The sequence below is a fragment of the Schistocerca serialis genome, chromosome 6 (genome assembly GCF_023864345.2).
Source record: "Schistocerca serialis cubense isolate TAMUIC-IGC-003099 chromosome 6, iqSchSeri2.2, whole genome shotgun sequence".
Lineage (NCBI taxonomy): Eukaryota > Metazoa > Arthropoda > Insecta > Orthoptera > Acrididae > Schistocerca > Schistocerca serialis.
Window position 1 is genome coordinate 255,039,347 of NC_064643.1, and position 26,729 is coordinate 255,066,075.

A 26,729-nucleotide genomic window follows, 5' to 3' on the forward strand; every position below is an offset into this window, starting at 1 on the left:
CCTGTAATGGCGTGGAAGACATCCATGTTATGCATCGGATCTGATTTGCTCCCTCCCTGGTAGTATTGGTTGGTGAACATAATAAAAATTGTAATATTACTACAGCTGAAAAAATCTACATGTGTCTCTGCATAAGAAACAGAAGGTGAGATTGATAACGTTTGACTGCTACAGACCATACTGTGTTTAAATATAATGAATATCTCTTTATGCACATTAGCACTATAACAAGACGACTTGCGGCAGAGTACAGCGCACAACTGGCGACAGCCAGTCTACTGCCTCATAGCTCCCAAACTGATGACATGGTGGCTCATAAATACTGTCTGTTCGTGCATATTTCCTGCATTCCACATGCACCTCTATGTGACGTATAATCGCATCAGACGTGTACCGAGCCCCCAGCCATTAAGACAAATCGAAAAATTGAATTTCTAGGTCCTCGTGCAACAGAAACTGTGTAATATTCCATGCTAGACCATAGCATATGGGCCGCTGCATCCACATATGGCGGCAAAAAATGCGCCCTCTGACGCGGGGTGTGGGGTGGAGGTCTGGATATCAGACAGCTTGGCGCCGTGGCGTGCATTCCTTCTGTCGCACCTTGGACACAGCGGTGGAAGGTGGTGGCAGGGCACCACGGTCAGTGTGAGGCTCACTGGACGTTGATGCAGGAACTGTTATTGGTTCAAGACAACTGTATAAAAAACTGCCTTTTGTAATTTTTAAACGTAGAGCCCAGAGTTGTCAGTGTACTTTGTTTATAAAGATGAACCCCTTCTCAGTTACACAGTAATAGAATACTTTGTTTGAAATAGACGGCTACACATATAATTTTAAAAGCTGCGATGTGCTACATGCACCGAAACTTTTCGAAATGTTTTAAATTGATACATCATGCAATATTCAACTGTTTAACAGACTTTTTAGCACAGAACTAATGACATCTTGCATGCGACCAGTAATGTGTTTTTAATATAATACTGCTAGATACATGTCTCGAAGGATCCAGATACAGTCTCAAATAAATATACCATGCAATATGCAAGCTATCTCACTTGGATTTCTTTTAATTTCCGCAGTTTTTAACAAAACTTTACATGTGTGCCATCTTGGTGATCCTTTGGTCTTCCAGCAAATTGAGCAGCGATGTTTGGTTGTGGCAGCACAGTATACTGAATGACATCTTGGGTTGTAAATTTTCCTAATTGAGTAATATATATCGGTGATACGGGTAACAAATTACAAATGTAAGGAAAAGGGTACTCCTAGCTGGGTAACAGAACATTTTTTTAATATACTGGCTTTTGGTCTGTGCCCATTCAGTCATCTCAATAGTGGAATGTCATTTATGATAATACGAACGGATGTACAACACAGCATCCAGTCTCCAAGTGGAGAAAATCTCCAACGGGGACGGGAATCAAACCAGGACCCCTTCGCTCAGTGATCTACCACGCTGACCGCTCAGCTACCGAGGCAAACGCTAGTAGAATTATTGTTGAATAAACACGGAATGACAGGCCAAGTGGCCTAGATGGGAGGAGGAGTGGGAGTTGTATGTAATTACTTATAGTGATAAGGAAAAGTATAATCGTAACGGAGTAAGTAATTAGATGTTGAATAAACACAAATAAGTGGTCTACTGGGAGAGGGGAGGGGAGGACAGGGTGGGGGAAGTATCTACACATTCAAAATGAACTGCTCAACCAATCACTCAGCAGTATGCCACGTACACATTACTCAGTTGGCCAAAAGGGAGTGAGAGGGGGTACGGGAATGATAGGGTACCATAAATCTTTACACCAGGACTGGTTCTATTGCCTTATTTATTTCTCTATTTGCAACCTGTTGCCTGAATTATACCAGAAGGCATTCATTCTCGATGTGGCAGTCGTCATAATGTTGTTCATCAGTGAATTTAAGCATTAGATGCCTAAAAGAGGGGATACGTTTGCGAGACTTTTCAATGATATCTCTCGAAATGAGTGAACCGATTTGTTTAACACCACTAACATGATTCATAACTTTTAAATGAATATAATTTTAGATCAGCTGAATATTGTTTTGTGGTTTTTACTGTATCATATGTTGATCTCTTTATTGAAATCCTATTACTTAATGTTTATTTTAAATTTTTATTTCCTCAAGTAACATAAAGGATAATGCCCTACCCTGTATGCTACATTTTATCACGAACTGAAGTGTTGGAAGTAGAAATGATGTAACTCTGTCTTCAGTTTTGGTCCCCATCTCTATTGTAAATTGAGTTCATTCTGTTCATACTTTGACATCAATCTCTTCTGTATATCTTTTATTATCAGCTTTACAGACGACAAGTTAAATTCAATTACATTAAAGGTACACAAAATAAGCGTAGTTACCACCTGCTTCTTCTATTTCCCTTTGTGCTCATATTCTGGAGAATAAACAGCCTCTATCCGTTTAAAAACATTATTATGAGTAGCTAATCATAAGCCGGGTCTTTAGCGATTACACTACAACTTCTATGATTTTCGCATCGGCCTGGAGACAAAATACAGTTTCACCGTCCCGCACCGCTTGCAGCTTAGCCATCCAGTAGCCTTCTGGGGCGTTGTCCAATGTGGTAGCGTCTATCAGCGTACCTAACGTTAAGAAAGTGTCCTGAAAACAAAACAAAGCCATATGTAATCTGACAGTTCGCAGATGACGTAGGTAAATGAGAGGAAATGGCGAAGAACAATACGGATTTTGCTCTGTGCCATGTTCTTCTTCAATTTCACTTCCTGTACAAGTACAGTGATTAGCAATTGCACATATGAATTGTTTTTCCTGTTGTTGTTGTGAGTACGAACACTGGTTTGATCAATTTCTTCACGGTAGTCTACCCCGTGCAAGCCTCTGCGTGTCTTCATACCTACTGCAAACTACAGTAATTTGTATATGCTTTTCACAGTAAATCCTTCGTCTCCCTCTACTATTTTACCACCACACTTCAATTCCATAACCATTACTGCTTCAGGATGTGTCTTATCAACAAATTCCTTCAGAGCAGTTCAGTACCTCTTCATTAGTTCTCCGACCTATCAGTCGAATCTTCTGCATTCATCAGAGGCAAGACGTTTTATTAGCTTGTATTCTATTTTTGTCTGTCGTCTTTATAGTTTACATTTCACTTCTGTATAAATTTACACTCCAAACCAATACCTCACACTTAAATTTATATTACATGCTGAAATACTTATATAAACCTTAAATCTTCTCTACTGTGGCAATCATTTGTTACTTTGCTGCCGAAATGGCAGAACTCGTTTCCTAATCTAATTAGCTCAGCCACGCCTCATTTACTTCTTCTAAACTTCATTCCCTTTGTTTCAGTTTCGTTGTTCATCTTTTAGCATCTATTCAACAGGCTATCCATTCCGTTCAACCGATTTTCCAGTTCCTTGGCTTTCTCTGACAGAATTCAAATCTCATCAACAAATATTAAATTGTTTACTTTCTTTAACCTTGAATTTCCTCTTATTGTTTGTTCATGGTACATATTCAATAACCTGGGAAATAGCCTGCTTGTCTCACTCCCTTTTGAGATGCTGTCTCCCTTTCTTGTTCTTAGGCTCTTTAGTTTGGTAATTTTTATCTGGTCGACAAAATGAGCAACTCATAAAGCAAACATAATCCTTCAAAAATATGATTACATGGTAACTTACCCAAAAAGAGATAAAAGCATCTCAGTTACTGTGAAATTTAGTTGGAGTCACGACATGCCAATAAATTACAGTTACACATAACATTTTGAGATAAATTATGATATCACATATTCAATATCAATAACTCTACTCTCTACGCATAATAAACACAACCATCATACGTGCAGAAGTAAATTTAATTTTCTCTGAAATGTTGCAATAAAAAAAAAGATCTTATTGGTGTCGGTTAAGGAAACAATATCGCAGTCGAAGATATTTTGACAACTTTGTAAGCTGGTTGCTCACCTCAGAGTAAGGCAAAATAATTAGCTGATGAGACTAAACATTACGATCGCTGCCCACCACGAGATAACTGGAAAGTATAGAAGGGGAGCAGAGACGAACGAAGACCCATTCTAGAGACGACACAGGGCGCAAGTGGGGAAATCCAAAAATGGTTCAAATGGCTCTGAGCACTATGGGACTTAACATCTGAGGTCATCAGTCCCCTAGACTTAGAACTACTTAAACCTAACTAACCTGAGGACCTCACACACATCCATGCCCGAGGCAGGATTCGAACCTGAGACCGTAGCAGCAGCGCGGTACCGGACTGAAGCGCCTAGAACCGCACGGCCACAACGGCCGGCTTGGGGAAATCCACTGACTTACACTGAGGTAGCAAAAGTTATTGAATAGCGACATTCACATTTAAAAATGGTGATAGTATCGCGCACACAAGGTACGAAAGGGCAGTGCTTTGGCGGAGCTGTCGTTTGTACTCAGATGATTCGTATGAAAAGGTGTCCGACGCAGTTCTGGCCACAAGACGGGAATTAGCAGACTTTGAACGCGGGATGGCGATTGAAACTGGACGCATCAGACATTCCATTCCTGAAATCGTTAGGGAATTCAGTACTCTGTGATCCACAGTGTGAATAGTGTACCACGAGCAAGTAGAGATGTCAGTGCTAACAGACAAGCAACACAGCGCGGTATAACCGCAGAAATCCGTGTGGGACGTATGACAGACGCGTCCGTTAGGATAGTGTGGCGACGTTTGGCATTAATGGACTATGGCAGCAGGTAACTGAAAAGAGTGACATCGCCTTCAGTGCCTCTCCTGGGCTCGCGACCTTGTCGGTTGGACCCTAGGCGATTGTTAAGCCGAGTCTGATCAGATGAGTCCCGATTTCTATTGATAAGAGCTAATGGTAGGGTTCGATTATGGCGCAAGCCCCACGAAGCCAGGGACAAAAGTTGTCTAAAAGGCACTGTGCACGCTGGTGGTGGCCCCATAATGGTGTGGGCTGTGTTTACGCGGAATGGACTGGCTCCTCTGGATGTTCGACTACTTGGAAATCATTTGCACCCATTCATGGACATCACGTTTCCCAAACAACAATGCGCCATGTCACAGGAGCTCAGCTGTTCGTGATTCGATTGAAAATCATTCTGAAAAATTCAGGCGGATAGTTTGGTCATCCTGATAGCCCGATGTGACTCCCATCGAATATTTATGGGACATAATCGAGAAGTCAGTCCGCGCATAAAATCCTGCACCAGCAACACTTTCGCAGTTATGGACGGCTGTAGAGTCAGCATGGCTGAGTTGTACCGTTCCAACTCCAGTTTCCGGGGGGGCGGGGGGAGGGGGGGGGGGGGACGCTGAAATAGTGATAAAGGAAAAGAAGTGAGTTTTTGCCTTGGTGGGCTATTTGAAACACTACAACATAGTACTCTGTTAAAAGCGCTGCCAGCAGAATGGGTACAGTCAGGGACAGAAACCGCCTGAAACGAGAAGGTGGCTCTTGTACATAGTTCGCTCAGCCAACTTTCTCTTAACAGCACATGTAGTACGGTCCCCGGAATAATCTCATCGAGATTCCGTTCTATACATTTTAATGAGTATTGATCCTGTAAAATTCCCACGAGTTACACCCTAAGCTACCTTTACGTCTGAAGATGTTTTCCTGAGTCATTCCAGAATGTTTCGATAAAAGAATCTTTCAACTGATTTGTGGAACAAGTAACTAAGAAAATGCTGCCATACGTTTGTCACAACTCTTAAATCCAATCATTAACCTCGTATTTAATTCCGTGTGCCCACATTTTATTCAGGCGAAGACAGCTGGGAACTGTATCGAACACCGTCCAGAACTCAAGGAACTCGGCATCGACTTGGGCACCGCGCCAGTATCTACTGCCACCTGGACCACGTGGACAAACAGGGCGAACTGGCTTTCACACGACTGCTGTTTTCAGAATTCACTTTGACTGCGGAAAAGGTGATTTGTGATCTCGAGAAATTACATAATGCATGGGCATAAAACGTGATCCGAAATGGTTCAATATTTCGCAGTTTACCGTTACTCGTCCAATCTCTGTTGTACAGGTACAATGGGCAAGGAGAAAAGAAAATTGTCACCAGAAAAAAACTTCCATGGATTTCAGTTGTTGTACTTTGTAAAGATCTGCAAGACAGACGTATCTGAAGATCTTAGAGAATGTCCACAATGAGGGCATTATGCTGGCAATCGGTGCATAGCGCTCTCCGGTCGCAGGTTCGAATCCTGCCTCGGGCATGGATGTGTGGGATGTCCTTAGGTTAGTTAGGTTTAATTAGTTCTAAGTTCTAGGTGACTGATGATCTCATAAGTTAAGTCGCATAGTGCTCAGAGCCATTTGAACCATTTTTGGTGCATAGCGAAACAGCCCAATACCAAGCCCAAGCGCTGAGCCTGGCGAGCCACCACTCAAAACGGCGCCCTCTACTGGATGTGAGGACCCGCACTTTCGCCCTGTATAAAATGTATTGCTATCAAATGTTTTATCAACGTGTCTTGCGTACTTGCGAATGTCTTCGATGCCGTTTAAGGGTACATGACAGGGTACTCCAATCAAAGAGCCAACGACTTCATTCTGTGTAATGTAAGTGGAAGATATTTCGGACTTTTCCGGTGGGATTGTAAAAACTGATGAAATTGAGAACAAGTCTTATATTCAACGAGTGGAAATAGGTGATCTGCGTTTTTAATTGTTAATCAATAGCTAAACATTTATTGACATTTACGAGCAGGTGCTGAAAAGCAGTGCCTCCGAATTTTTTATTCTCTTCTCAAGTCTGCAGATGAATTACATGTGACGCACATTACTCGAGCGACTTTCTCGCTTCGCTGACGCAAGTTGCAACCCTCTGTCACTCCAAATTGTAGCATGTTATATGAAGGTATATATAACTTAACTATGTCGGTGTTCTGCGAGACTCTCAGAGAACTGAAAGCACGAATCCAAAGATTTGTCCACATGTGGAGCACCGTCTCTTTCAGCGAGCACTGCGACATACTCCGTACAGTACCGAATTCATCCCATCCAATCTTCTTCTATTTCCAAAATTTAAACAATACTTTCGAGGAGCTGACTTTGATAGTCATGAAGCGGTGCAAGCAGAGGTGTGGTTGTGGGTCCGTGAATGAACTCAAACATTACACAGTGACTGTTGCAACAACCTGATCTTTGCACAGGGTGATCCAGGTGCCACTACCCACGGGTTCTATGCAATCCGCAGTGCCTCAAAACACCACTTGCAAGATTTTCACATTCTCTTTCTCACTACATGAAAACTATCAGTCCTGCAGAAAAAAATGAATGGAACCTTTCTGTAGGAAATTTAATGTAGTTACATTTTGTACTATGATAAGTTTTCGCTAGAGGTCATAGTTTTCGAATCATGCAAGAAAAACCTACAGAAGTGACCTGAAAATGCGGTTTTCTGTACTACCACGAAAATTGTGGTCTCCAGCAGGAACATACCCCAGTACAAAATTTTAACTACATGAAATTTACTACAAAAAGGTTACGTTCATTTTTTGTAGGACTAATAGTTTTCATGTAGCGAACGAGGGAATATGAAAATCTCCTATGTGGTTCTAGGAGGCGTTGCGGGTTGCATAAAACTTACCTGTACGGGCAGCTGAACGGCTCTGTATATTCCTCACTCGTCAGTATGGCGGATGTCTGAAACATACATAACTAAAGAACACTCCACAAGCAAATATCGCTAAAAAGCATTATATTGGGTAATTGGTTTCGACAGAGCCGATCTGTCATCAGATCTTAGGCTTTAAAATATTACAATATATTGTCCACCAATGCTGCAAGTCATTTCACATTGTATATACAATTCCCACTATCACGAACAATATATTGTAATGCTTTAAAGCACAAAATTCGATGATGACAGCGTACAGTGTAGCTCTGTCGAAACCAGCCATCCAATACAATGCTTTTTTAGTGTTTTTTGCTTGTGAAGTTTTCCTCAATTGCCAAACCTGCTCTCTCACAGGGAGAAATGTGTTCCACGCCAGGGTGACCATGTAGAGAAACAAATGTGAAAACATGAAGAATAAAACTGTCGAATGGTAATGACGTTCGTTTCATTTAAAAAGCTCTCAGAGTTTGCACATAAGAATTTTTGAGGCATTACTTTTCAACTCGCAATCGTATTTCCGAGCCAAACCATTATGATGACCCTCCTAATACCGTTATGGAGCATCTTTCTAAGGCAAGCACCAGCGAGTCTGTGTGACACGGATTCGACAGCTTCGAGAGAAGGTAGCAGATACTGGCGCCAAGGTTGATGATGCACTCCTTGAGTCCTGAATGGTGTTCGATGCAGATCCTGTCATGTACTGAGTAGAATATAGCCGTACAGAGTATCACATCAGCTTTGTGACTGCGTTTAACAGTTCTTACCAATTGCAACGCAGCATGTCTACATGAAACTCCACGCAATTCCCCTAAATTACGGACTAATTGTTTGTGGGCGCTGGTCTGGCAGCTGGTAGCAGCCAAGGTGTGTTCCGTCCAAATCGCTTCATAATTTTTAGAACATTTTGTTTAGGAAAACGGCGATCGATAAAATTATATTAAAACTATTTCAATAAAACAGTCCAGATGGCATGTGAATTGTATACATCTCATTTGGTGATCGGTTTCGGTCTTTTATCAAGCCATCATCAGACCATCTTTAACTCCGAGTAAGCATGAAAGGATAATATTCAACCTGGTGTCACAAGAAACGTGATTCATCCGATCACAAGACACTTTTTCTCTTCTCCATAGTCAAGTCTCAATGATCCCATGTTCACTGCAATCTTAATTGACGGTGTTGTTGGGTCAACATGGGAACACCTAAAGTCACCTGCTGCGAAGCGTCGTGTTCAACGAAGTGCGCTGAACGGTTTGATCTGAAGCACTTTTTTCTGCACAACCATTGTACAGTGCCGTCAGATCTGCCACAGATTGCCACCAGTAATGCTTTACAGATAGGGCAAGACTCTCGGACCTCCACGTTCTGTTATGAAGCATGGATGTTTAACATCTTGTCGCCTGCTCGCGGGTTCACCAGCCTTCAGCCAGTTTCCATACATACCTAACATAGTAGCACGCGAATAACTGACCTGCTTCGGCATTTCCGAGACGCCTGGTTGCAGGCGCGGGGCCGTGGCCATCTGCCCTCTCTCAAAGTAGCTTATGTCAGAGGATTTCTCCATAGCGGACGGTGTCGAAGCTAGAATCATTTCTTATACGTCTTTCCTTCCGTTATGTATTTAACTTATCACATGAGGTGCCCGAAATGCTTCTAGGAGCTATTCATTCTAGCGGTGGGCAGTGTTTCGTCCCTTCAGGGCATTTGTTGCGCACAATACAACCAAAAGGTTTTGCACGAAGTGTGTTGGAATAAATAGCACCACTGGGGGAACCGATGTTTGAGCACTGCAGAGGTGTGTTCTGGTGGTAACATCTGTAACACTTTCAGTTTCATCATTCAGGTTAGTTCACAAACGCAGTTATCAAGGTAATTTTCTTATGTCATGATTCGTATCGAGTTTCTTGGAAATAGTAAGGGAGAAATAACAGTGAGACTAACAGTTTGAGTCAACCGCGCTTGGATGACGTAAGTGGTTATGACGACTACTAGTGATGCTCGGTTAATTTTTGTTGGATGTAGTCTAGCATATACAGGACATTTCAAAATTATTATTATTATTATTATTTAAGTGTTCAGTCTTGTGACCGGTTTGATGCGACCCGCCACTAATTCGTCTCCTGTGCCAACCTCTTCATCTCAGAGTAACACATGCAACCTACATCCTCAATTACTTGCTGGATGTATTCCATTTCTGTTTTCCTCTACAGTTTTTACCTTCTACAGCCCATGAACGGAATATACGGTTTTTGAGGCTTTGTGTCATTTATTACATTCAACTTGCAATCATTTTAACACATTAAATGAAACAGCAACTCACTCAGTTTTCTTTGTACGTGTGTGGAAAGCAAAGAGTATGGAACGACCGAGAGCACTGAAAAACGTGTTGAACAAGTGAGGGTCTTTCGCACAGAGCCCAAGAAATCAGTTCGGAAGGCTAGTCGTCAATTAGCGTTTCCTCTAACATATATGTCGAGACTTTGAAGGCGAAGCTTCCAACTGCGTCCTTAACGTCTGCAGTTGTTAGAAGCTCTAAAGCCTACAAAGTATTGTTCACGTGCTAGAAAGTCGAAGCTTGTAACTGCGTCCTTAACGTCTGCAGTTGTTAGAAGCTCTAAAGCCTACAGAGTATTGTTCACGTGCTACCTTTGCAAACGAATGTTGCTACATGACGATGAGGATTTTCTGAATAGTGTCGTCCTCAGTGATGAATCGACATTTCATGTCAACATACATAACGTTTGCATCTGTGGGTCAGCAAATCCGCACGAGATGGTACAGTTACGAGACTCGTGGAACAGTTTTTAAGTCGTATCGCGGCGGAAAGTTTATGAGCCATTCTTTTTCGGTGAAGCAACTGTAACTGATATTTCTTATCATGATGCGCTACAACTATGTGGCTGCTTCCTCAAATGGAATAAACTGAACTACAAAACTTTGTTTGGCAGAATAATGGCGCGAAGCACCACTGGCATAAACTCAGTACGCAATGGATTAAAACACGATGCACCCGACCGCTGGATTGGCCGCACGGGGCTGGATGACATAGCTTGTTATACATGACCCCTACAGTCAGACACGACTTGACGCCTTGTGATTTTTACCTGTGGGGGATTATAATGGAATATTGTGTACGTGTCTCCGTTACCAGCGGATCTACCCGACTTTAGAAACAGCGTTGTTGCAACAATTACTCCAGTCATACTGATCAAAGTTTGGGAAGAGCGCGCCTAACGACTCTATATTTGAAGAAAGGTGCCCACATTGAACACTTGCGTGAAAAGCTGTTCCAGTTGTTCTTTCATTTATTTTTTGATAATTGTAAGTTGAATGTAATAAATTTTAAAAAGTCTTAAAACCTACACAATTTTGAAACACCATGTATGTGCAGTTGCCACGATTATCGCAGTAAATGCGATGGTGAACTGATTTGATTTCATTGTTTACATTGATATTTTCATTTCGTACAGAACACTGAGTGCAAATTAGCTTTGCTGTATGATACGTACCGGCTGCACGGGACATTCGACCGGTGGAGATGTTGTCTTGACGGCGTTCGACCAGGGTGTGTTGGGATCGTTGATGCGATCACAGAAGTCGTCAAACTCTTCCTCGAAGAAGAGAGAGCAGCTAGATGGCTGCGATTTGGAGTCACACCTCGTGAATTCCACCTTCACCTGTGTACAGAAAAGAAAAACGAAATAAAACATTGTTGGTTGACAATGCTTTCGATGAAACGGAAAATCATGGTTGCACAATAGTCATCTACACAGCGCTTTGAAAGTTGAAAAAAACTTGGGGCCGCTTAAAAATGGATTTCTCAGAACTGATACAAGGTGCCCTAAAATTCTCCTTGCAGACTTCCAGTACTTTTAGAGGGGACTGAGTATACAATATTTTGAACTGGAACCCATGTCCGAAAACGTACGGTTTCCGTGCTACAGGCATTTGAAAATATCCATTTGAAGACATATTTCCTAGGTAGCTTTGCGACAGTGAAGTCACTGTGAGTGGTGCTTACCGGATCGGCTGATGTCTACCCTACCTCTGTCACCTGGTTCGAGTCCAAATCAGGTGTCTGTGAGACTTAGCTCAACATGGTTGAGTATTCGTTTGCAGAATACACCGACATGATCCTTCCGTATGGTAAAACTCACGGTAATCGATGAGTTGCTCGTCGCCTTTATGAAGGTCGTTATCCACAACGCCCGAATCCATCGCATATCCTTTTCGCCACAGTTAGGCAACTGCTTCAAGAAAGGCGTACCTTCACCGTCAGCAAGCGTGACTGTGGTGCTCTAAGCAGCCGCCGCACACCCGAATTGGGTGGAGTCTTACTGCATCACACTGAAGACAACCCGCCAACGAGTATACGAGCATTTGCAAGTGAAATGGGTGTTGCTCCCAGCACCATCTTGTGTGTTCTTCATGAGCAACAACTACATTCATCCCATCTCCAAAGGACACGATCACTAACGTCAGCCGATTTTGCACCACACGTTGAGTTCTGTACGCAGATTCTGTGCCGTTGCATCAACGATCCCCTAGCACTTCGACGGCGCATTCTCTTCACGGATGAATGGAAATTTACTAGGCACTGCGTTCTCAATTCTCGAAACAGCCATCTCTAGGAAGACGAAAACACGCATGCTACGTATGTACAGGGATTCAACGCAGATTTGGAATCAATGTGTCGATATTTATTCTGGATGATCGTGTGACTGGAATGTACACGCTTCCACCCAAGTTCACGGATCCCATCTACTTGACCCTCGTACAACAAGTGGGTGTGTTGTTGGATGATGTGCCATAGGATGTCCGTCAAGATATGTTTTCGGCATGACGGCGAGTCCCCTCATTTGTCACGTCATGTGCGGGAACACCTGGACCAACGATTCGTTTACAGGTGGATAGACCGAACTGGTCCAGTCCCACGGCCTCCATGATCACCGGATTTGAGTCCATTGGACTTTTTCCTCTGGGATGAAATGAAGAGTTTGCTCTGTGAGATTCCAGTAGAGACAGAAAAAGATAGGGTTTCGCGAGCTGTGGCCGCTGCAGGAAAGGTTGCAGAGACACCAGCTGTGATAGAGCGCGTGCACCACAACATCATTGATAGATACAATGTGTGCACCGAACTTGATGTCTTACTTGTCGTGAACCAGACTGCTACCCTTCTTTGAAAAGGACAAAAACGGCTTAAGTTGAACTCCAAACAATACAAACAATAGTGTCTGTGAAGACTGATTAAGTTTACTTTTTGTTTGTTTGGTTACTAGTGACTGACTTTCTAAAACATGCGATGTTCTGAGTAAAAGTGGTATCGTTAGCAACATGTGTTCAAACGGTTATAGGACGGAAGCGGTACGTTTCCGGACATGGGCTCAGAATATTACTCAGTCCCCTCTATAAATCCTGAAAGTCTGTAAGGGGAATTTTAGAGCAAACTTGTATAATTCATCAGATAGGGAATAAGACAATGCCCATTAAAAATGTATGGATAACTCAAGAGATATCGAATTTAACTGAAGAAGAAGAAAAATATAAGAAAACATCAAATGAAGCACATAAACGGAGTCACAGATCTGTAGAAATTGAGATTTTTCAGAAAGCACAAAATTACTAAGCAAGAATAGCTGGAGGGGAAACGCAAAGCTGTAGAAGAATGCATCACTTTAGAAAAGGTAGATATAGCTTATAGGAAAATTGAAGAGATCTTTGAAAAATATTAAGAGCTCAGATGACAAACCAGTACTAAGCAAAGAAGGGAATGCTGAAAGGTGATAGGCGTATACAGAGTATCTCCAAAAGGAGAACAATCTTGAAGACAGTATTATGGAAAGAGAAGAAGAAGTATATCAAGATGAGATCGGAGATACTACCGGAAGAGCAAGAAAGACCTAAGTTGAAACTAGGCCGTTGAAATAGAAGATATTTGCTCAGATGCTGAGAACCTAGGGAGACACAGCCACAACAGTATCATTTGATTAACATTCCATTACTGAGCCGGCGAGACTCAGCGTCGTCACCAGGAGCACCTCCAAAGAGTCCAGGGCTCCTCTGGACGAAACTTCAGAAAACGAAAAACTTCTTCGACCAAGGCTATGCAGCCTGGAAGACTCATCAGAACTGTTATTCCACTGGCATTGAGGATATGGGAGACAGGCGAAGTACTTTGGATTTGAAGAAGAGTGTAATCATTCATATTCTACAAAAGGGAAGGAGAGAGGGACACAGTGGTCAGTGGTCTAGGGGTAAATCATTTGGCGCCATCTTGTTCTTGGGGTAGGATTCTGGTCCGGAAAGACAATGGAAACCACTGCACTAAAGACAAAAAAAAATGTAGTCATTACGCATTCATAAAAAAGTGTCATGACGATCTCTTCACTGGCAACTGCCAAGAGGGAGGTGACCCTGAGAGAAAGATTGAATAACCAACGAAGTCTATCAGAAGCATGAATGTACTAGGAAAGCTAATAAACCTGACGAATACAGTGCTAAGGTTTACTCTAGATACTGTGAGGGTCAGTGAAGTGAAATAGAAAGAAGATAAGTATTTCAGGGAGAGACGAATATTGAGTAACACCGAGAGCAGCAGAAAATGGGATAGCGGAAATAGGATTCGTCATGACTGGAAAGATACGACAGAGACGTACTTTGAAAAGGATTATTCCCATAAGAATCTACAGAAACCAACTTCAGCAACAAAGATTCACCTACACATGCCGACGTCGCAAGCGTAGATGGAGGGAGACTACATGACGGCATTTAACGTGTATTTCAGCACGTAAAGGAAGATGATAATCTAATAATTATGGGGGACTGGAACGTTATAGTAGGAGAAGAAACAGGAGATGGTGTTACGAGAAAATATAGACTCTGTAGTAGGAACGAGACAGGACCAAGACTAATGGAGTTCTGCAGTAAACTTCAGCTGGTTCAAAAATCACAAGAGGAGGAGACATACTTGTAAAAGCCTAAGGTCACGAAAGGATACTAATCTATGAGACTGGAGACATACCAACAGAGTTTCGGAAAAATATCATCCGCACAATTCCAAAAATAGCGATGGCACGTCAATGCGAGAATTGTGGCATACACGGCTTAAGAGCATATAGAAGAATGTTAAACAAAACTGAGCATCTGGTTTTGGCATTAGGAAAGGTAACGGCACCAGAGAGTCAGTTTTGACGTTGCGCTTGATAACGGAAGCAAGACTTGAGAAAAATCAAGGCACCTTCGTGGGATTTGTCGACCTAGAGAAAACGTTCGACATTGTAAAATGGTGCAGGGCATTAGAAACCTCGGGACTGCAGGTGTAAGCTATAAGTAAAAGAACAAAGAAGTAACAATAAGATGGATGTCTAAGAATGAGGTGCTAGGGTTAAAAAGAGTTTATTTTGTTTTCTGCGGAAAGGCGGTGGAGCCCCGCCACGTGAGCAAGTCTGCTTAGGTGACGCCACTTCGGCGACTTGTGCGTCGATGAGAGTGAAATGATGACGAGGACAACACCCAGTCTCCGAGCGGACAAAACCTCCAAGACAGCCGGAAATCGAACCGCCCCCTCCCCTCCCCTCCCATACACGCACACTGAAAGGTGGCTATACTGAGCCACTGCGCCAGAGATTGCGCCAAAGAGTATTATTAAGCCGCCTCCATAGTGCTTGTCGAGAGCTCGTAGTAGTCAGTGCCTGTTAAGAACTCGTAGCAGTCAGTGCTTGGAGAGAGCTCGTAGTAGTCAGTGCCTGTCGAGGTCTCGTGGTAGTCTGTGCTGAGATGTTGTAGCAGAGGGTGTTTGTTGAGATGTGCTATTAGGCAGTGCGTGCTGAGATGTGATATTGGAGAGTTCTGGTTGAGATATAATGTGAGCATTAGAATGATTTTGATCAATATAAATGAGGTAATTAACTCAGTTTGTTTTTATTTTAGTGTCCTAAATAATGCGTCATTACAGGTTCAGTCAACAAAGCATCTGGCGTGTGTTCTTGTATTAGAGTGTAATTCTACTTTCCTTGAGCAATTATAGTATTTGTAATTTTCTTTTATCACGTCAGTAAAATTGGTATAAAAAAATTCTTGTCTTGTTGAAGAAGAACCGTGCCAGATGTGCGTTGAGTCATACTTCCACATACAGAACAGTTATACTTATGCTTAGGTTTCGTAGTTGCTGGGGACTTAATTAATTAACTGTGTTAACGAAAATTTTCATCTCATTCTTTGTTGTTGTTCTTTGCAGTCAGATAGCGTAATAATACGAGTTAGGGCCAACCGTTTACGAGACACAGCGTAATCAGCATAACAGCTACTAAAAATAAAAAAGTATTTTCAATCATATTTAATTAAGGCCCCATGCACGTGGCGACCGCTGCTTCGGATCGTCCCTTGGAATTCTTCTGATTGTAAAAATAGTAGACCGTAGTATTGTTATAGTAATTTGTAGTTTAGTAATTGTAGTCTATATTGCATGTGTAGATTTGGTAATTGTCATTCTTCTAATGGTATTTTTTCTCAGAATTTGATTTGTTATCTTATATACGCGTTTGACAATTTAGTGCAATTATTTCAATTGTTCGATTAATCGTGTTTGAGGGAAACTTTTCATGTAAATGGTATTGTTGGAGATAAAGAGTCATTGTGTGTAATTATCGTACAGTGACGAATTTTTTTATGTTTTGTAAATGATTACGCGATCAATGAAACAGGCAAAAATGATGAATAGTCAGAATAACGAAATTGTTAACATGGCGAACTCACCAGCAGAGGAAAACAGTGTCATGAAAAATGTAGTTGAAAACAATTTAATAAGTGGGGAAAATAGTCCGGAAACAGTTCAAAATTTTTCACAATCGAAAAATTTTCAGAATACGAGATTAACGACAGAAGAGATGGAGCAGTTGATGAGTGCTATATTAAATTTGGGATCACAAATAAGAAGATTTAACACGAAGATGGAAACTTTGACAATACAGTTAGGCTCACAAATAGAAACATTTGGAGCCGAGATGAAAGCAGTGGGATCACAGTTACGATCTGAAATTAGAACTGAGATGGAAGCAATGACAACACGGTTATGCTCACGAATAGGGACATGTTTCAAAAATACGAACGATGAATCAAAGAAAGAAATTAGAGAAGAAGTACAACCGATTTTGAATTCTCACAATAATAGCTTAATTTCAACAGAAATCAGACAAGAGGAACAGGGCAGGGAACAGGAAGAAAAAGATCGCGTGATAGTACAAAAATTTTCAGAATTAAATTTACAACGTGCACACGATAAGGAAGAAATAATAGAAAGAATCGAGGAATCCGTACCAAATGACAGAATAAATAACTTAACGCAACAGTGTGAACAGTTAACTACTAAATGTGACAACACCGAAACCCGAGTCGCGACATTTACAGAAGACGTAAATAAACAGAAAGAACAAGTAAGTGACTCATCGGAAAGAGTTGAGGATATCTCAGATAAATTGACAAGTGTTAGTTTAGCAGAAGGGTATGAAGAAAGTAATTTATTTCATTTACGAGAAGCAACAAGAGAGCGCCACGCGCGCGAACTTGACAATAATCGACATTCGGACTGGGACAGACGCGGTAGGTCTTTGTCGCCACGAGGCGAAAACTTTGACTATAAACACTTTTTGACTGTTCGGAAATTTAAGATCTTCCGCAATTCTAAGAATGGCATACATCCATGTGCATGGTTAGATCAGTTTATGTACGCACTTCCACCGAATTGGCCACTAAGACACAAACTTGAAATTATGTGCGGCTATTAAAGTCCTCAGGGGATTCACTACTCTAAGTGAATGTGTGCCGTAGCGAGCATAGGGCCCCGAGCTGTAGTGGTGCTATTTCTCTTTTAGTTTTCTGTACCGCTGCCTACTCTTTTACTGTTCTTTGCATCTGTCAAAACAACTCTTCGACTATCAATCTATCTAGAGAGTAAGTAAACAATAACCTGATATGACTAATTTACCCAAAAGTGACTTCGGAAATTACCGTTTGGACTTACTGTATCTTCAGCAGCATTCATTCGTAGCTTAAATGAAATTTTACCTGTTTATCTTCGTGACAACATTACTTCATATGTTGACGATATTCTTATTGCTAACCATTCTTGTAGTGAGCACAACAAAAATTTTGGATTCATTGTTACGTATTTTTGCAAGAGTTGGGATTACAGTGAACTTAGAAAAATCTGAATTTGGTCGTTCTCAGGTGAAATTTCTCGGTCACATTATTTCTACAGAAGGTATTCTTCCTGATCCAGAGAAATTAGACGCTATTCGTAACTATGCTGTTCCTACCACGAAACGTGATGTTCGTAGCTTCCTCGGTGTCTGTAATATTCTTAGGCGCTTTGTTAGATTGGACGATTTGGCCACACCTCTTTTATGTGAACTATCTGGAAAGAAATCTAATTGGTGTTGGGATGAGGAAGCTCAGTCAGAATTTGAACAGCTTCGTGATGCTTTAGTTGCTGCTCCACTTCTTTCACATCCGGATTTATCTAAAGAATTTTGTTTGGCGACGGACTCATCATACAAGGGCCTAGGTGCACATTTATTTCAAGAGATAGAAGGAAACGGCGTTGTAGTACAGAAAACTATTGCATTTGGAAGTCGTGTTCTTTCTAAATCAAAAAAAAATTATTCGATTACGGAACTTGAAGCTTTGGCTGTTATTTGGGCTTTCACAAAATTTCGGACATTTTTGTTTGGCAGACATACTAAGGTTTACACCGATCATCGAGCTCTGGAATTTCTTATGTCAACAAAATTAACTCACGGCAGATTGTCACGATGGGCGTTGTATCTACAGGAATTTGATTTTAGTATTGTTTACATACAGGGTTCTTCAAATATTGTTGCTGATGCTTTATCACGTGCACCTATGGGTTTGAAACAAAGTGCTTAAGAGGACTGCATAGAAAACAATTATTGTTTGATGTATATTCAAGGTGTTGCGTTTGAGAACTTTATTTCGCCTTCGCTCCAGGACATCACTAAGGAGCAAAATAAGGATCCAATCTGGAAGGACATTAAGGAGAAGTGGAGGAGAAAGGAAAGCGTAGCGATTAGACAGCATTATTTAGTCCGCAATGACATTCTTTTTAAACGAAAATCGGTCGACAACTCTGTTTGGTTAGTTTGTATTCCTGATGAGTGGGTTAATAAGCTGATTTGGTATACGCATTTCAGTTATGCACACTTTGGTCCCAGAAAATGCTTTCATAAATTACGAGAAAATTGCTACTTCAGTAATATGGAAAAACGTATTCGATCTATTCTTGCAAAATGCAAATTATGTCAAAAGGTCAAGCCGCCAACAGTTTCTCACAGAGCACCGTTGTTTCCTATCATTCCAGCGAAATTAAAGGAGATGGCTGCAGTCGATTTGTTCGGTCCAGTGGTTCGTTCTACTAATGGTTTTGCGTACATTTTCGTAGCAGTGGAGTTGACGTCAAAATATGTGTGTTTTACACCTTTACGCAAAGCAACAGCTCGTTCAGTATCCAACGCTTGTATCAAACATTTTCTTAAAGAAGTTGGTCATGTTGATAAGGTTATATCAGATAATGGATCACAGTTTCGTTCTAAAATTTGGCTTCGTACTCTACAGCGTCGTAAAATTAAACCAATTTTTATTTCACTTTTTCACCCTCAATCTAACGCTTCAGAGAGATGTATGAAGGAAATCAATAAATTGTGTCGTCTTTATTGTCATCAGAATCACAGAACTTGGGATCAGTATCTTCATATTTTTCAAAACATTCTGAATGAACTCCCTAATGATTCAACTTCTTTACCGCCTATATTGATATTAAAAAACAAAGCACCGACAAATCGAATTTCTGAAATAGTTCCTTTTCCGCCTTCACGGAAACTGCGGCATTCTGAAGTTGTCAACCTGGCTCTACGAAATATTGCATCTGCAGCTGCTAGAAGAGAGAGATCAGCTAAACGTCCTGGTCGTTCAAAAATCTTGTCAGTTGGTCAGAAGGTGTTAATTAAGTCCCACCGTTTGTCTCACAAAGGAAAAGGCTTGTGTCGCAAATTTTTTCTGCTTTATAACGGTCCATATAGAGTTCGCAAAATTATTCATGATAACACTGTCAAAGTAGAAACTCTTAAATCTCGACGCTCTAAAGGAATACATCATATATCTAACGTAAAAATTTTTGTGGAATGACATACTTTTGAGAAACCAACAGCTAGATGTAAACATGCGGAGAGCACAAGGATACCGCGCTGTGTTTTGGCGGCACATACTCAAAGCAACAGTCAAGTCTGCGCGCCGCACAAGGCAGTCGTTGACCGCGAACAATTGCTTCCTATGTTACGCGCCTACAGCTGATCGAGCGCTCAGTGCGAATGCACTGACAGCTGTAAACAAATACACAGTTTAATTTCTCCGATTAAATTCAGTATAAAGCTATAGTGACTTGATGAATTATATTATTAACATTCAGTATTTTTCAGGATACGGTTCTATAAAATATTAAAGAACTTCAGGTAAATTCTGTCTCCGACGTTAAGAGGACTTGCTATCGAGAAATTTTCAGGAAGAATGTAATTTCGAAGAAGAAACTAATAAACTAAAAAAGGTAACTATTAATTGAGTTTATTTTTTCAGGTAACATATTTCCACTTAGGTACGTACTTTAGACGTAATTTGCTGCTCGCGATTACGTGATTCATACTTTGTGCTAATTTTTGTTCTATGAATTTACTTGTGAAGCGACGTGCTTGCGTACATTTGCTGATTTTTGTCAATGTTTTATTAATGAACAGGATTGTTATTTGTATATATTATGCATCGCTTGGCTGCACTGCTTTTTCACTGATGTCATATTTTTTTTAATTATGTGCCTGCTGTGCTTATTTATTTAAATTATAATTGTAACCTGATTTATTGTGCTGATGTGTTTAGGTATGTAAGTTATACTTTGTGATTTATCTGCTTGCGCCTTCATGTTTACTTATTAAGATGACATATGAACATTTATTTGCTTATGCTGATATGATGCTAATGACATGTTTACTGCTTTACGTATGGATTGCATATTTATACATATCTGTTGTTGTCATAACTACTCCTTAATTTGGTGTATAAAATGCTGATATACTGTGTACAAACAGAGAGTTTAGGTCACACTATTGGATTAATTATAGATTGTTCGCTTGGCAGAGCCTCGTTGTAAGAATTGTGCTGCATCCACTTGTTGACATTCTGTTCACTACTGGTATATTTACTCGCTATTGCTTGTTTTGCTTACGCTCAGCGCCTTATATTTTTAAGATAAGAAAATGAACTGCTATAATTCGACGAACGACATTGGTACAGGAAACTTCATAGAAGTCACATGAGCTGAGGTTTTATGGAAGCTGTATAAATTTATGCTAATAGGAAGGAGGCTAACGACATGACATACCAAAAATAGGTTTAGACCATTGACAATTATTACACTGCATTTTTCGTGAGCAATTGAAATAGGAAGTGACACTTGACACAAGAAATACTCCACATGTTTGCTTCTGTTTGCCATAATTCTTGAAGTGGTGTACACACTGTGAAATATTATGATTATTCACACTCCGTAATCGTACTTAATTACTGAGAGTTATTCGAACTAAGTCTGTTAGAGGTCATGTATGCATTTCTTTGTTTATAATTCATAATGAGCAGAAGATTTGGGTCAGATGGATTACACAGAGGTTGTGTGTTGGCAATGTGTCTTCAGATTGTAAGGGATGATGAATTGAAGTTTGCATTAGGATTTTATCTGTTCTTGTTCGAGGAGACTGACTAGAGGAAAGAGTTGTTATGGATGTGAAATGATATTGGTAATAAGGTTTATATGTATCGACGCATTGAAGAGGTATTATTGAGATTGTGTGAAGTTGATGATTATTGGAGTTTTGGTGGATGAGAGGTAAAGTAAGTGAGGAGCATATATTGGTAATAAGGTTTATATGTATCGACGTATTGAAGAGGTATTATTGAGGTATTATTGAGATTGTGTGAAGTTGATGATTATTGGAGTTTTGGTGGATAAGAGGTAAAGTAAGTGATGCATATTTTTTTGTTGGTCTTATGGAACAAGGAGGATGAAGATAGCAGACTAGAACACTAAAGTAGAAGGAAGATAGTCTATACACACACTTTATTAAATCACTAAGCAGTATATACTTTTTTTTTGTAGAGAGGAAGTATTTGCATATCTTGGCTCACTGACAGTTGTTCAACAACAGTACATTTGATCTGGCTTGGCAAACATTGGTCTTGACATGATGACTATGACGTTGACCTAACTATTACTGACTGTTATACATTGCTGCCACTACTACTTGATACACATGATGAACATCAGATTTTGACAGAATTGCATTTACACAGTTAACACTATTCAGTTACACAGTAGTACTTAAGGTGGATGAAAGATGGGTGAGTGTGTTTCGTGTGTTTTCCTTTCCTAATCCTACCCACCTATCTCCTAAATATTATTTTATTTGTTTGTAGTGGCTTGCACTGACACCCATAAATATTATAGGTTTACTGATATTTGAGTATTTGTAATAGTTAATATGAAAATTACCTGACATCATTTGTGTGTTTGTTATGATTTGTATGTTTAGTGTAAAAGCATTTGTATGTGCATTCAAACTATTGTTCATGCCTGAACTGTCTGATCAGTGATAGTGAATATTATGGACTGTTACTTGTACTTTTTCTACATGATTGGTGCCACTAGGACATGTTTAATTTCTGCTGATGAACAGTGTGATTAGTGATAGTGAATATTATGGACTGTTACTTGCACGTTTTCTACATGATTGGTGTCACTAGGACATGTTTAATTTCTGCTGATGAACAGTGTGATTAGTGATAGTGAATATTATGAACTGTTACTTCTTGCTGTCTGCACCTGCTCAACATTACTGGGTGCACAGATGAAGCTACTTCCATGGAAATGATGTCACTTGTTGGTGTCTGCACCTACTCAACATTGCTGGGTGCCACTGTTGGAACTGTTTCTACTGAAATGAAGTCACTTGTTGCTGTCTGCACCTACTCAACATTGCTGGGTGCCACTAATGGAACTGCTTCTACTGAAATGAAGTCACTCGTTGCTGTCTGCACCTACTCAACATTGCTGGGTGCCACTAATGGAACTGCTTCTACTGAAATGATGTCACTTGTTGGTGTCTGCACCTGCTCAACATTGCTGGGTGCAACTGATGGACTGCTTCTACTGAAATGATGTCACTTGTTGGTGTCTGCACCTGCTCAACATTGCTGGGTGCAACTCATGGACTGATTCTACTGAAATGATGTCACTTGTTGGTGTCTGCACCTGCTCAACATTGCTGGGTGCAACTGATGGACTGCTTCTACTGAAATGATGTCACTTGTTGGTGTCTGCACCTGCTCAACATTGCTGGGTGCAACTGATGGACTGCTTCTACTGAAATGATGTCACTTGTTGGTGTCTGCACCTGCTCAACGTTGCTGGGTGCAACTGATGGACTGCTTCTGCTGAAACGATGTCACTTGTTGGTGTTTGCACCTGTTGACCATTGCTGGGCTGGAATTATCAACTATTTTCTTTTGTTTGAATAATTAAAAGTATTTTATGCGAACATTTGTATAAACTGATTTTTTATGTATTGTGTAAACTATTATGTAAAGCCACATGTATGAAAAGAATTTGTATTGCCTACTGTATTTTATATATTAGGTTATTGAAAGGTCAGTGCAAAGCCAAAATTTTAACTAATTATGTGATATTTAGGTATTAATATTATCTTTTATTTTTGTCTGTATTTTTCTGGACGAATTTGGTGGTATTTTCACCACCAGTGCTGGCAAAAATACCATCAAATTCTGGCCTGTGGAGGAGGGGCATATGAAAGGTGGCTACACTGAGCCACTGCGCCAGAGATTGCGCCAAAGAGTATTATTAAGCCGCCTCCACAGTGCTTGTCGAGAGCTCGTAGTAGTCAGTGCCTGTTAAGAACTCGTAGCAGTCAGTGCTTGGAGAGAGCTCGTAGTAGTCAGTGCCTGTCGAGGTCTCGTGGTAGTCTGTGCTGAGATGTTGTAGCAGAGGGTGTTTGTTGAGGTGTGCTATTACGCAGTGCGTGCTGAGATGTGATATTGGAGAGTTCTGGTTGAGATATAATGTAAGGATTAGAATGATTTTGATCAATATAAATGAGGTAATTAACTCAGTTTGTTTTTATTTTAGTGTCCTAAATAATGCGTCATTACAGGTTCAGTCAACAAAGCATCTGGCGTGTGTTCTTGTATTAGAGTGTAATTCTACTTTCCTTGAGCAATTATAGTATTTGTAATTTTCTTTTATCACGTCAGTAAAATTGGTATAAAAAAATTCTTGTCTTGTTGAAGAAGAACCGTGCCAGATGTGCGTTGAGTCATACTTCCACATACAGAACAGTTATACTTATGCTTAGGTTTCGTAGGTTTCATAGTTGCTGGGGACTTAATTAATTAACTGTGTTAACGAAAATTTTCATCTCATTCTTTGTTGTTGTTCTTTGCAGTCAGATAGCGTAATAATACTAGTCAGGGCCAACCGTTTACGAGACACAGCGTAATCGGCATAACAGCTACTAAAAATAAAAAATATTTTCAATCATATTTAATTAAGCCCCCATGCAACACAAACACACACATGGCGTTCCACCACGCTGACGACTCAGATATGGAGGCGGACATTAAAAAAGTATGTAAAACAGGGATGCAGCCTTTATCTTTTGCCGTTCAGATATAACGTCGAAGAAGCAAATGACGTAAGTGAAAGATTTAGGAGTGAGATTAAAATTCAGGGCGAAGATAGCATTTCTGCAAGGAGAAGTCTACTGTGTACTATCAAACATTGGCCTTAATTTGAGGAAGAAATTTCAGAGACGTATGTCTTGGTCACAGCGTTTTATGGAAGTGAATCTTGGACTGTTGGAAACCGAAGAAGAAGACACTCGAAGCTTTTCAGATGTGATGTGGTAGAAGATTGCTGAAAATTAGCTGAACTGAAACGAAATGAGCCCGGTTTTCCGCAAAATCGGAAAAGAAAGGAACATATCGAAAATATGTGTCACAACATCAGGTGATAACTTTATGGTGCTAGGAGCTGTAGAGGGTAAAATCTGTAGGGGAAGACGGACACCAGAATAGACACCACAAATAATTGAGGTAGTAGGTTTGTTAAATGCTACTCTGAATGAAGAGTTCGGCACAGAAAAGCAAGCTGTGGCTAACCACATGAAATCAGAAGACTTATCATTCTAGAAAACAGTTGCACAGAAGGTGGGTGCTGATAAGTGAGAATATTACCGAACTACAAGTTTAATAAGTCAAATACTGACAAATGATTTACGTAAATGTGGAAAAACGGTAGATCTCGTTGGAAGATCATATTGCACTCTGGAGGAATTAACGAAAAGAAGATAGGAAGCAAGAAAAAATTTCTGAAAAAGATAAATTTGTTAACAAGGAATATGAATTTAAATGTTAAGCTTTTTCTGAAGGTATTTGTCTGGGATGTTCCTCTGTACGGAAGGGAAATGTGAACGATAAACAGTTCAGACAGGAACAGAATGTAAGTTTCGAAATTGAATTTTCTTATTTTCAAGGAACTCAAGGGCAATCTGTTTAATTGCTAAAAACCATTCAACAGCCAAGACCCCATAAAAAAAAAAATATATATATATATATATATATATATATATATTTGTTTAAGACAACCGGTTTCAACAGACTAGGTCTTGTTCTGAAACAAGTCCATTTTACGCTGACGCCACGCCTAAGGCGTCAAGTGAATGAAAATAGCACGTTATAAAATGTTTGTCATCGGTAAAATATTTAAAAAACATAAAGTACCTGGTGCAACAGGCTATGTTCAGATACATACTGCACTAATACGACCAGTATTTATATGGGGCCCGTTGCAATAAATTCCTAAACCTTATTACAGTGCTAAAAGTTAAAACAAGTAACACTTCATTTCCATGTAAGGTAACACCAAGACCTCTACAGTCTCTTAAAACGAGACACACAGCGATCGTATTTTCATAATTTTTGATTTTATACTACATAACCGCAATACCAGATCGGATACGACTAGCATCTTGACTATACCTTTACATAACACGAAATCTTTCTCCGTGTCATTCTCCATCTCAGCCATACGACTATGGAACGCAGTCCCCTGTGATCTGCGTCTTATCCAGAACCACTCAACGTTCAAGAGGGAACTCAAGACTTACATATTAGGGACGGTATAGCCACCATTGTTGTGCCCCTCTCATCTTTTTCTTTCTCCTCTCCATCATAGCTTCGAATTTTACCATTCTATTTCTCTTCCTCTAACCTATCTACCTCTTCTATATCTCTTCCACCCCATTCTATCGTCTTATGTCTCTGCTTGATGAGAATAACTCACAAGCTGCAAGAATATAGCGAGTAAATTCCCAACTAGCAATGGGACTGACATTCATAAAAGAAAAATATGTTTACTTTCATATACATAGTCATTATTATTATTATTATTATTATTCTTGACTGTTATAATTATTTTTTGATTGTTATAATTATCATTGTACTACTTTTATAATCTCAATTTTTTTTTCTTTAACATTAATACTGTATAACATGTTATATGTCCTTAATATTCTGTAGAAACTGAAATTTGTTGAATCTGAGTATGCCTGGTTAGGTGTAAGAGAGGGCCTGAAGGCCCTAATCTTACCAGGTAAAATAAATGCATAAATAAATAAATAAATAAAGTTCAGAACTCAAATATCAGTCACTGGCAGTTCTACGCAACCCTAGAGGAAAAAAATCGACATTGAATTTTTTTTCACCAATGTCTTGCAACCTTCGTCCTCAATTATATGCTACAAGTATTCCAGTCTCTGTCTTCGTCTACAGTTTTCACACTCTACAGCTTCCTCTAGTACCATGGCAGTTATATTCTGATGTCCTAACAGATATCCTATCGTACTGCCTCTTCTTCTTGTCAGTGGTTTCCATGTACTCCT

At 40.2% G+C, this 26,729-nt stretch overlaps 1 protein-coding gene across 1 annotated transcript in view; it reads right to left on the minus strand.

The window, feature by feature from the left end:
• Positions 1-2,286: 2,286 nt before the first annotated feature.
• The window catches only part of LOC126483940 (uncharacterized), a 48,675-nt gene continuing 24,232 nt past the window's right edge, over positions 2,287-26,729 (minus strand). Inside the window, exons 3-4 of the mRNA XM_050107226.1 lie at positions 11,172-11,339; positions 2,287-2,646 (exon numbers count right to left, since the gene is read on the minus strand). Coding sequence (XP_049963183.1) covers positions 2,494-2,646; positions 11,172-11,339 — 321 coding nt within the window. The 3' untranslated portion in view covers positions 2,287-2,493. The remainder of the gene's footprint in view (positions 2,647-11,171; positions 11,340-26,729) is intronic.